The following is a 12,772-nucleotide window of genomic DNA, read 5'->3' as shown; positions in this document are numbered from 1 at the left end:
TCATACAAATCAGAAGCAAGTCTGGCCATTGTACTTAACCCCAAATACTAGAAATCTCATCAATATTTCCATCACAGAAGGACTCATGAGCAATGGTAGCCGTTTCTATGAGAAAAGAGGATGTTTTGTAGAATAATTTCTAATCACACACAAGTTAAGTGATCAAACAAATCTCACTGATAGAAATAATTATAATATCACAGTTGCGAAAATTGTGGGAGGGAGCAGAACTTCTCTCAGAAGAGCCTATTATGTGCAAGATAAGGCATCAAAAAGATGAGCCATAACCAAATCTAGTCCATGATTACATGCTTCCTTTCTTCTTGCCTCTTGATCTGGAAAAGCATCAGAGTGAGGGGAACAAAAAAAAATTAGATTTGGGGATCTCTACATGTTTAAAAATCCTTATGGGGCATTCCAGTGAAAAGCATTAAGACCAACTTATCATGTAATTGCTCATAGTTAACAACAGTAACCTATTCAAGGCTTCTGTAAAATAAACCAATGTCTTCTATATGAGACAGTCTAAAAAAATGAAAAGTTTCAAAAGAACATTTAGTTAAGAAATGTTTAAGTCACAGAACAAGTAAGAGAATACATCACACAGAATCCCATCAAGTATTCACAGAAAACCAAACAGGAATAAATTTCCCTTCTTGGAAGTACCAAATGACACAAGACCTTGAGAGAAAAGGATGCAGGAAGGAATTTGCATAAGCTGCAAAAAAAAAAAGTGTTTATCATACAAAAGGAATACGTTGCTAGTTACAGACATCTGCCAGCAAAGAAAAATTGCATTCCTTTTGCGATCTGTGGCAGTCTTCTTTTCAACATATTGTTTTATAAAAGCTTTCCATCCATAAAACAAAACCATGTTCTGGTCTAACACATCACAGAAGTCCTAGCTGCCTGGCAGAATGCAGACTGACTTCCCAACTGCTATTCAATGATAAACATGATCAGTAGCTTAGGCTGGCTTTAAAATAAGGCCAGAAATAACATTTCAACTACCATAAAAAAACAGGGCCGCAAGCACTTTATTTTTTTGTACAACTCACAGAAATTTCCAACACCCCATTCTTTACACATCCTTCAGTTAATTTCCATCGGGCCTCATGAGTGGCTCGCTATATGAGACAGCTGGCTTCCACAGTTGTTCACATTCTTTTTTTTGTTGTTTACTGGTTAGAACCAGACAGGGTTAAATAAAGGATACGTTGGTTATTTAGAAGTCAAAAATCAATCTTCTAAGAAAAAATAAAGCTATTTTTGTGCTAGATTTTCCTGTTTCCTGCAAAATTTTCCTTTCCATAGCAGTAGGAATAGTGCCATGCAGTGTGTGGGAAAGGCTAACATTACGTCTTACACTTAAACACTTGCTTTTGTTCTAAGATTCTTCCCCCCCAAACCAAAGTAAACAAGCATACAGTATTCCCTAACAGCACTCCCTGGATGTCAGAATTGTTCTGTCCTGTCAGACCAAGAAGGAAGAACAAGAACAATCAATAAATTGAGAACATTTGGTATTCAGAATCAATTCCTTTGGTTTTATTCTTCAGGTTATTTTAAAAGTTTTGAAAACAGACATGATTATTTCATAAATAACCGTAAGTCCATCTTGAGGTCAAAGGTGAAGGGTGAAAAGCAACAGCTTCTTTAAAAGTTGAATGTTGTCATGCTGCATGTTAACCCGACTAAAGTAAATGCACATATCATGTAAGTTATCTCATATAAAATAGAGAAAGTAATAAATAACCACTGATCCTTCCATTTTGTTTTAGTAGTCTACATAAAGACACCTGTCTCTAATACACTAAATTCTGTCAATAGTCTGAACTTCTCATCTTAAAGCAAATGAAAAAGCCATGAGAATGCTCAAGAATTATGTAGCAATAGTAACATTTAAATTAGTTTTCATCTCCAGTCTGAATAATTCCAAGCTGTGGAATATAAGCAATGACTGAGGCTTCCACAGCTTTTGGGTTTATATAATTTCCATACACAGCAACGAATCACTTCCATGTAATACCACACTGCAGAACTACTGAGGCAATCTCTCTAAGTTTAAAGATCATAATACAAATTAAAACATCTATTTATACACAGCTCCTTATTTTAATTGACAGCACTATAGACAGTAATTTAAGGGAATTTATTTATCTATATATATAATTAAAAAGAAAATGAAGTCTTAAAAAGAGAAATGAATCTGGTATCTGTGTCTCTAATTCGCATTATTTCCAGTTCTAAGACTACTGTTACGTTTCATCTGTGAAGACAATTTTCTTATGCTCTCTTCTTTCAACTCTTGGGAAGACAGAGTATTTATATCCCCCTATTGAGCTGCCAAATGTAACTGAAGCCAGCACAACAGTTGTCAGTGCCTCGTATCAACTGAAAAGGCCAAAGCCTGTTTAAGTTTGCATATGGCAAACTGATCTCCAGAGGGAACTTCTGATTCCATGAAGAAACATGGCTGTCAGACAGCCAAATATGACAGTTCATGCTATTTAGAACCTACAAGAGGATGCTCCCTTTCTCTTACTTAAGAAAGATCATGGTTCTTAATTACAAGACCAAGCTGAAACAATCAGATAATGGCAACAAAGTAAAAATTCTGAAATTTTAATGTGGATTAGAAAACATACAGCAAAACTATTTGTACACATCAGAATAAACATGGCTGTCTGAAAATTGATAAGTATAATTTTTTTATCCATACTGAGGCTTAAAATCACTTATCTTGCAGCTTTAACACCCAACGCAGAAAAATTCTATATATGCATTTTAAGTTACTATTACCTACAGTTGTCCACATCCTATTTTGTAATGTGATAAAAAACAAAAATCATTTCTGCTACAGTGTGATAGTAATATCCCATCTCCCATTCAGCTGAAAACAACATTTCCTCTTCCCTGTTTAGGAAAAGTGGGTGGAAAGCAGAGAAAATAACTGGTTGAAGCAAACTCTGAGTAACCACGTGGCAAAGTTTCCTTGTATGCAAGATATAATTAGCAGATAGCAATTGCTTTGCTTCATTTCACTGAAATATCATGAAGCCTAATTAGATGTTCAGGTTACATTAACAAAATGAGAAAATACACATCCGATTCCTGGAAGCTTCTCACCTTTAGCTCTGCTTGTATGAACTCTGCCACGAACCCAAACCACCTCATCAGCCTTCTCCTCTGTCAGGTCTTTTATTCGAACTAAAACACGATCTGCATAACAGAAAAAAAATACATTACAAAACCATGGGGAGGATGAGGAAAATATTTTTCACTTTAAATTCGAGATTCATCTTCTATCACCACTAAAGTTTATGTTAAATCCACTTTATTATTTTGTGTATCCATAGCATAGTAACAGTTTTTTCTGAAAACACAGATTCTGTCTCCTTTCTCAGCAAGTTGTACTTGATCAAGTAGTTTTAAATTGGTTCACACTTACTGTTCAACTTACACAGCAGGTCAAACAGCACTAAAACAGAAGCAAGACTTACGGTTGTTCACGGGTGGTAAAACCCAGCATGACTGCACTATTTCTGATAGGGCTGGACTTACAGGTCTGGATTTCTGCTAGCTAAGGGATATCTGCCTTGCTCCACTGTGCAACGTGAAAGCTGGCATGCTGAATGCAGCAAAGCAATGCCTCAGAGAAGACAAAACTATTTTCTGTATACATGTAAGTGGGGTGAAGATCACTGTAAAATTCTAATTTAAAATAAATAAAAAAAAAACATAAGTTAATGCGCTTTCCAAATGCAAAGAACATTGCTATTTGGATAAAAAGATAAAGAGAAAAAAAATCACTGAAATTTTTATTTTGTAAATAAATCAAGACTTTACAGATTATACACAACCAGTATGAACTGACAACATGCTGGCTACATGCCATTAGTCCTTGAAACATACTTATTTAATTGGATATTTCCCTATATTTTGGCCAAAAAACTGTTTGAGACTAAAAAAATACATTTATTGTAGTATCTACAGATCAGGGAATATATTTATAGCACATTGTAGAACCTCAACAGTTCTAATTGCACTTTTTCATCTACAGCTCATAGATAGATTTCTTGGTGCAATAAGCAATGTTTTTAACTTTTCCAAGAGAAATATACAGCACAAGCAATTGACTCTATCTTACATCCCAGACATCTCCATTGTTGCTAATAACACTAAATTCACTAAGACACTTCTTCCCAACTGAACTTCTCCCAAGTTTGCCTACCCCAGCTTACCATCTGCTGTTCTGAACTCTCTCCTTCTGTCCCTGCATACCAGTCACAGCTTGCCCTGCAATCCTATTATTCTGCACAGGACTAGTACTCTGAACTCTGCAAATACCAAGGGGGGGGCAGTGGTGTTTAAATGCTTTTTCTTTTTTTCTTTTTTTTTTTTTTACCTCATGCTAAAAACAATACAGTTTTAGTATTGCCAAGGGTTCAATACGTAGACAGTTGAAATTACCTCAGTCAACTTAAAACTGCATTACAAGAAACCTGAAACATTTTCCAGGCAGAAACATAAAGACAGAATGAGGTGCTATTCCCAAGTGTTTCAGAAACCATCTGCATTATAAATATTAAAAATTATATTTTTTGGATACATACTGGTCATCAAGACTAATAAGACAATTTTCATTCAAAAAAATTTTGTAGGATATAAATTGAAAACAATTTCACCTTTCATAAAAAGGCTAACAAAACAATAGCCAGAAAGAGACATAACAAAGTGATTTATTTTTTTTTTCAGTAACAGGCAAAGCAACTTCTACATCACCTTACTTCCCTACGGAAAAAAAGTGACCCTATCAGTCCCAAATCTCTTCTTTCCTCTTATTTCTAAGATGCTGCTACTTTGTGGTAATGTCTACATTTTTTAGTGTACACAATTGTTTGTACCTCATTTTGTCTTGTCCAGCCAACACATTGTAGCTCCTACCTTCTCTCCATACTCTCACATACAATTCATTGCACAGGGAACTCCCTTCACTTTCCGTTCTTCTTTTCTTTGATAAAAATGAAGCTCCCTGTTCTCACCTTTACGGTTCTCCCACCACACTCTTCATTATACTGCCTACTTGTTCTTTCACAAATCCTTCACAAATCTTTCACAAATCACAAATCTTTCACAAAGATATATTTACATTTTCTGTCTTTTCACCCCTTCTTTCACATAAACATTTACAGATAATTAAATACTGTAAAAATACTTTAAAATTGTGCTTCAGTTGAATTGAAGACATGGGAACACAGACACTAAAAATCAAACCAAACACATCCAGCCTCTGTTCAATATTCATGCCATATCATCTTCACTGCCATTTTAAATCATGATTATCACCTATCTGACAGGTTTTTTCAGAGCTCTAACATTTTCATGGGAAAATAAAAATCCACTAACTTCTATGGGTTGTACATATCAAAATCACACATACACACATTCTCTGCCTGTCTTACCAGTCTTTTCTAAGTGCATCTAAGTTACATCACAGAAATTTGAAACGTACAATCAGTATTTCTGCAATCCAGCATCATTACATTATTGGGTAATTTTGAATAAAAGAACTGAAAGATAAGTTTAATTAAGAACCCTAAAAGCCAACAGCAGATTAATATGAAAGCAGCTTTGAGAGAGAAGAGATGAAACCAATGGGGCTGAATGGACAAAAGGGAAAGGCAAACGGAGTTTTACTAGCAATTATAGCCTCAAGAAGGCAGGAAGGATTGTAAAAACATGATGTAATGGGAAGTAAGAACACCAGATAGGTGGAGCAGCCAGCATTAGAAGACAGAAGTGGGCCAAGAACAAAGGCACAGATGTGTCTGAGATCAGTAGTGCAGGGTGGATCATCTATGCAAAAACTCTGTAACTGAAAAAAGTTTTATTTTGCCTGGGGAGAAACAAGAACCCATGAGTACAGTGAAATGACAATAAACTTAGCCCTCTGAAAGTGATTGATAACTACACTTTCCCATGAGTCCTTTGGTGAGAACTCTCCCTACCAGGAGCTCCTGAATCTTTAAGAGCATGAACCTTGAGGAAGGCACTGGGCTGATTTGTATTTCTGGCATTTTGGTTTTTATCATTACTTTATTTGGTGTTCAGTGTAACCATCTTCTAAAGAAATGGAATGTAGCTTTTATTTTATGCCCAACGGAAAGCCTAATCAATCTTGTCCATTGGCTGAGAAAATTCTTTTATTAAATGAGGATTGAGGGGACAACAAACCTAATTGCAGCACTCTGTCCTTTTCATATTATTTCCCGTAGCTTTTACCATTTGCCTTCTCAACATATTTTTTTTCTGCGGAGCATTTTTGAATATTTCCTTTGAACATGAGACAGTTGAGAAGGGAAGACTTCCTCCAAGAAGGGGGAATTTGATTCTTCATCTGAGTTGTCCAGTTTGGGGCTCATGCAGAGTTACTGATACAGAGTGTGAAACTGGCACCTGGGACAAAGCTCAGAGAAACTCTCGTGAGTCAAATGTCATTGGAAAAGAGTGCAGGGTGAAGAGATCCAACAGGACTTCAGCTTACAGTCAGCAGTGCAGTTGAACTGGTAAGATGCTAACTTTGAGAAGTTAATTCTTCCTTGTCATCACACCTTTTGCGCTGTGACTGAAGTGCTATCTATCCACACTCAGTATGGACAGCTGTGTTCCTGCTTCTTCCTGTGCTCGTTTAGACCTCTGTGAACTTCCTTCACTTTGCCAAACTGGGTAAACAACTCATTATTAGCAATTAAACATGTTGAAATGGAGCACCTGAAGACGACAGAAGCCAGCAATTAAACTGGCCAACACTGTCAGAATTTCAGCTTTAGTTACATTTCTTTGACAATTAATGCATATTTTATTCAATAATAGATGTTAATGCAGTCTCTAATCATTTTCTTACTCTGCTACAATATTGTATAATGTTTCTCTTTAGTTATTTTCAACCTATGATCGTTTTTGTGGCTTCTCTTCCCTACATTCTGCATTTCTCTGAGAGGTCACCCAAAACAACCATTCAGAGGAAAAAAAAATTATCTTGTTACAGAAGACGTTTCTTTTTCACATTCCACTACGAAAGAGTTACCAGAAGCCAGTCTGTTACCTTTTCTCATTCCTGTTTTATGAACTGAATAATGTGAAGATTAATATTTCTTGGGATGTTGACCTGGGACACTGCTCTCTAGCTGACAGGTCTTTCTGAATCCCAATTTAGTATCAGTATGAAATGAAGATTCTCCGAATTCACAGTGGTATGAATAACAATACAGCCCATAAATATTAATAGATCTACTCAGAATGAGCCGTTGCAGCAAGCCATAGCAGAACTTATTCTAAGAAACAAACAAACAACCCTGACATCTCCAAGACTTGGTATATCATTAAAAAAACCCACAATAATTTAATACAAGAAAGTCAAACCTGCAGTGTCAGAGAAAAACTGACAGGCTGTGTAGGGCATGGTCCTCACTCTCTCTATATCAACTCTGATATCCAACTATTATCATGATATTTTTTTTTCTTCTATCTTATCAGAGTGTTCTGTGTTCCAACCTGTGTCTCTATGACCTCCAGTCCAAAAGCCACACAATTTCCAGTCTTGCTTTACCTTCTCTACACTCTTCTGATAAGCAGCTTTAGATAGTAACAAGATCACTATCCCTCAACTGCCTCCTTTCCAGGATGAACAAACCCAGTTCCTTCAATCTCTCCTCACAGATCCTATGCTCCAGTCCCTGACCAATCTGGCATCACTCTGCTGGACAGACTCCAACATATTAGTGTCCTCCTTGCACTGGAGAGCTCAAATCTGGACACAGCAAACCAAATGCAGCCTTATAAGTGCCAACCATATTCAAATAAAGGGAAAGAATGACAGCAGGATCTGAATGAGAAAGTCTAGTAAATGATTTTTCAAACAAGTAGTGAACATATCCAGTAGGTAACTTTTTTGCCACCCTCTTCTTTAAATACTTTTTTTTTCAAACTGACCTGGTTTCTCTTGGGATTGTATCATTGATGACACTCCATATCTTTCTTTCGCATAATCCTAAGAAAAGGTAAGAAACATACATCAAAGAAGCACATGAAAAGGATGAACAAAATCGTTAAGTTAACTGAGGTAATACAAACCAATTAGCTAAAATATTTCAGTTAAGAAGTTGTGTTTCAGAAATGATGTAATCTCAAAGATATAAGTGAAAAAATTGTGCCCTCCAAGAAAAATTCCAAAAGGAAGGAAACACACATTAGGATCACTATTCACTACACAGAAGTTAGTACAAATGCCTCTATGAAGAGCCTACTCCTGAAAATGTAATGGAAGTGCCATGGAAGAAGATCCACTGCTGAGCACTTCCTTCCAATATTCAGGTGCACTGAGAAAACCAGCAGACTGCCATGACAGTACAAGCAAGCTTGACAGACTACTAAAAAAAGTCTGTTATGGAAGACATTAGAGTGGGGTCTATTAATTAAAAAGATCTCAATTCCATATATAGTTTCCAACTCTAAGCCCATGCACTTCTAAATAATAAAAAAAAAAAACCCACTCATTTATTTTGTTCTATCCAATAAATGAACATAACATCATTCTAAATGCTTTCGCTGGGGCTTCTGGCTGTTTTACTTTTGTTTAACCGTGGTCCAAGTACAAATTTTTTTTTACAGAAGCCACCTATGATGAGAATCCCTTGTCGCTGATACCCATTCAGCCTTTCAAAAGAAAGCAAGACTGACTTTACAGTGAAACGAACTGATTTCCATTATCTTTATTCTCGAAGAAACAGGGACCCACAGCTTTTCAGCGCTGATCCGAGACCTTCGGGCTCAGCCCCCTGCCACGCCAGCAGCAGCCATTGAGGCCCTGCAGCAGAGGCCTGCTTGTGAGCACGCAGCCCGGCCGTGCCCGCGGCTCAGCGCCCTGCTGAAGGGGCACAAGGGCACGGCGCTCCCGCGACGCTTCTGGGCGACACACAGTTGGGCCGCGGGCTCGGGACACACCGTGTGACGGGAAAGGGGCGAGGCTCTGCAGCCCAGCACCGACTGACAGCGCCCAGTGAGGGGAACAGGAGGACAAACGAACGGCGGTTCTGCCCCCGGGCTCCTCGCTGGGGCCCGACCCGCCTCCCACGGAACGCCGCCCGGCCCCGCGGCCAGCTCCGGCCCGCGCCGCACCGGGCACGGTGCCTTCACTCTCAGCGGACCGGGGACCTCGACGCCGCGCTCGCCCCTTCCCCCCCCTTCGCTCCCAAAGGAGACCCACGTCGGCCGCCGGCTGCTCTTCGTTGTCCGGGCGGCGGTCCTTGCCCTGGCCGCGACCCGCGGCGCTCGGCATCTCGCTGCGGTACCTCACGGCCCGGCCCGCCTCGGCTCGGCCCCACGCCGCTTCCCCGCGCCTAGCTCTCGCGAGAACGTGGCGCGTGCTTCGCGCGGTCGGTGAGATTATCGCGAGACTGGAGCTGCGGCATTGGCGGTGTGCGGCTCTTTGTGGGCGGCGCGAGCGGCCTCAGCGGCTGCGGCGTCCGTCAGGGTGGCGGGAACCGCGAAGGTTCTTGCGTGCTTCCCCTAAGGCGAGTAACAGCCCAAACTGTGATTGTTTCACTGCTGTCCTGACGGGGTTCAGCGGCTCCAGCAGCCACATACTGCACCGAAATCTGTCACGCCACAGCGGAGCTGCGCTGCTCTGGAGCACAGCGCTGGCGCTGGGCAGCGGGTGCGTTTGGTCCCCGTTTGCACAGCTGTGCCGGCTGGCGCCTTGTGACCTGAGGTAAAGCGTCAGGCTGAGCTGGCGAGCCGGGCACGCTGCTGCTGACACGATGGGTTTGGCTCAGAAGCTGAACCAAAGTGCGTTTTTGTTCCGCCTTAGCCCGATAGGTTATTCTCCTCTCTTCCTGCTACTCCTGGTCCTCTATTATTAGTTAGCTAAAACCCAAAGTAGCTCTGGTCATTTCAGGAGAATGAACGTAAGAGCAAATCCAGGTGTTTCCCCGCAGCTGGGTGCTTAACTCAGTGCTGCAGTTTTGAGGCTGGGGATGGCTGCAGGTGCCAGCTTTCAAAATGCCTACAATTGAAGTTGCGAGCAGCTGTTGAATCCTATGGCCAGAGCTAGTTTATTTTATGCAGGAAAAGAAGAGGGAGTTAGCGGGCCTGATTTAAGCTGCAGCTTTGAACTCACACATTTGACTAACTAATCCTTCTTGTGGTATCGATTAGGGTTCTTCATTTCCTGCCCGACAGTTGTTTATTTCACAGCGCTCTGTTCTGCATCGGTTCAGCCTTTCTTCTGGTGGGAATCCCCTCGCAAAGTTCCCCTTCTCCCTCTGTTTCACAGAATTTCATACTTCACAGCTACAAGTCCGCTTAGCTTTCACAGAGTCCTTTCTTCTCATGGGAAACGCTATTGCAAGTAATAAAGATGCAGTAACAGAAGAGACAAACCACAGTTAGTTCTCGTGCCTGCTCACCAGGAGACACAGAATTAGGTATCACGCAGTCCAGTAACTGTAACAAAGCACGTGGATTTCTTGCAGCATGTCACTTGTGTCACAAGGCTGAGCAGAACCACTGCTGAGCCTTAACTAACAGATGCAAATCTCGTGCCTCATCACTGAGGGATCAGTACCATCTGCATGACTGTACTTTGCAATCATTGGTATTTCTCTGCCTTTGTGCAAAATTCAATAACAGCAAACCAACCCTGTAACCCTTGGTTTTATGCTGGGAGCCTTGCAGTAGTGAATAGCATAATGAGTATTTCCTCCATGGACAAATAATCTGAAGGTGGTTCTGAAGGAAAAAACCCTTTTAACTTAATGGGGGTGTTAACTGAAAATAAAATATAGCCACTTAGGGGGCACTTTAATTAATTATTCCATTGCCAAACTTTCAGAAGAAGCATTTTCCAGAATTCATCCTCTTGGGTCATTTCCTTTGCCTTGCAGTGCTAAAACAGGGTTTTTGGAAAAAAAAAATCTACAATACACTGAAAACAAACAAGATTATTAATTTCCTGATAATATTAATTTCAGATTTGTTTAAATAAACCCTTCAAAATTCTTGATGTAATTTGGGTCTGTAGCAGAAACTTGTTTTGCCATATCCCCCTTGCTAAATGTATTACAACTTTTCAGTTACGGGAACAAAATACTACGTGACAGTGCTGCAGCTCATCTGCTGCACCTTCTGTCTCGCTGCACCGTTATTGAAAATCACTTAATTGGGGCAGTACCTGCAGTGAACCTTGGAGTGGTAAGCGGGAGCCAAGCCGGGCCCAGTGCGGAGGGGCTGGGAGACCTGCGGCCGCCAGCGCTGTCCCTGGGGCTTCCGAGGATTACCAAATGGAGATGACATCACCCGCAGCCAATCGGGGGGCCCCGAGGGGATGGCTGGATGGGAGCCATAGTCCACTTAAGTAACGAGACATGACATACCATGTGCTAATGCTAAATAATTTATCCCTCAGGCATATAGAGAATCGCAAAGCCAAGCTGAGACCTGGTCCACAGTTTGTAGTTTAAATTAAAACTGCTATTTCTATCTTAAAGGGAGAGAGGAGCTTGTCAAATGTTGTGATGAAAAGTGAGGTGCAGAAGTCTTGCTCCTCTCTCTGTAGCTACAATTTAATCTAATCTTATCACTGTGTAGTGATTTGTGGAATGTACTCCACACATTTCTATTAACACACAGGAAAATCTTGGTAAATATTCCATATATCCTTGAACCTTAGGCACTAACACCTGCAATATCCTAAACATAAGATATAGGTATGTCTGTCTTACTAATGTTACAAGAGTGTTTGTGTCTCACTAGGGATCCAGAGGCATTTGTTTCTGCTTACCCTGAAGATCACCATCTCCCCTGTATAGTTTGAGCTAGCAGTAAACAGTGTGGATGTGATGTGAAGCATAGCATTTCTTTGCCTGCTGTTGGCTCCTGGAACTCGTAGTATAGCCTTTCCAGTTCAGCATTGCAACTGAGCCTTGCCAAACTTTTGCCATACTTTTGTTAAAATATAGTGATGATTTTACTTAAGAGCTGGGGCCACACATCATACAACACTTCCACTGAAATCATGAGAAATTGACAGTAGGCAGCACCTTCCACAGTCTATTCTTATGTAGCACTTTGCAAAAATGGTTGCTCAAGTATTCTTTAATTTTCCAGAAATTGACAGTTAAATATGAACTGTATTGATGGGAAGGAGATAAGAATGGCATGTTATTTTTACCTGAGAAATTAAAAAGGCTTGTGGCCTATGGACTAAGTGAGAATATATTTATCTAGACTCTATGTTGTTTGGCTAGTTAAAACCCAAAGAGCACAAAGTGGTACAGAGTTAACAGGAGCATGTGGAAAAAAATACAAAACAAATTGGTAGTGTCTCTGAGAGGTCTTGTGGGAATTCAGCTTTATTGCCACAGTAGTGTACTTTCCAGTATGCAATTACTCGTTGTCATGGAAAGGGATTTTGAAGATTCCTCTTCTTTTGGATGCTACAAAGCATGCTTATATTAAGTAAGAGGTTGCACTTGATTTTTCCTTTCTATGTTAATTTATGTATCTATGTTCTTGTATGATTCTCAACAGGCCACAACCCATATTCCTCTCAGATAACAAAAAGGAAAAAAAAAAAAAAATGTAGTTCTCAGTGGTTAAAGAAAGCTCTTCTATTTATAAATTTCAACCCTGGCAAAAATGTATTTTTTAATTGATCATTCTTTTTTTACTCAAACATTTGTACAATGAGCAACAAAGGCTTTGCATCTAA

At 40.0% G+C, this 12,772-nt stretch overlaps 1 protein-coding gene across 1 annotated transcript in view; it reads right to left on the bottom strand.

Moving 5' to 3' along the window:
• DARS1 (aspartyl-tRNA synthetase 1) overlaps positions 1-9,442 on the bottom strand; it is a 36,683-nt gene extending 27,241 nt beyond the window's left edge. The window contains exons 1-3 of the mRNA XM_031590751.2: positions 9,269-9,442; positions 7,996-8,053; positions 3,130-3,222 (exon numbers count right to left, since the gene is read on the bottom strand). Coding sequence (XP_031446611.1) covers positions 3,130-3,222; positions 7,996-8,053; positions 9,269-9,340 — 223 coding nt within the window. The 5' untranslated portion in view covers positions 9,341-9,442. The remainder of the gene's footprint in view (positions 1-3,129; positions 3,223-7,995; positions 8,054-9,268) is intronic.
• Between the last annotated feature and the right edge of the window lie 3,330 nt (positions 9,443-12,772).

This window comes from Phasianus colchicus, chromosome 7 (assembly GCF_987193195.1).
Source record: "Phasianus colchicus chromosome 7, bPhaCol1.hap1.1, whole genome shotgun sequence".
NCBI lineage: Eukaryota > Metazoa > Chordata > Aves > Galliformes > Phasianidae > Phasianus > Phasianus colchicus.
Note: the sequence above shows the minus strand (reverse complement) of the source record. Positions and strands in the feature narration are given on the sequence as shown.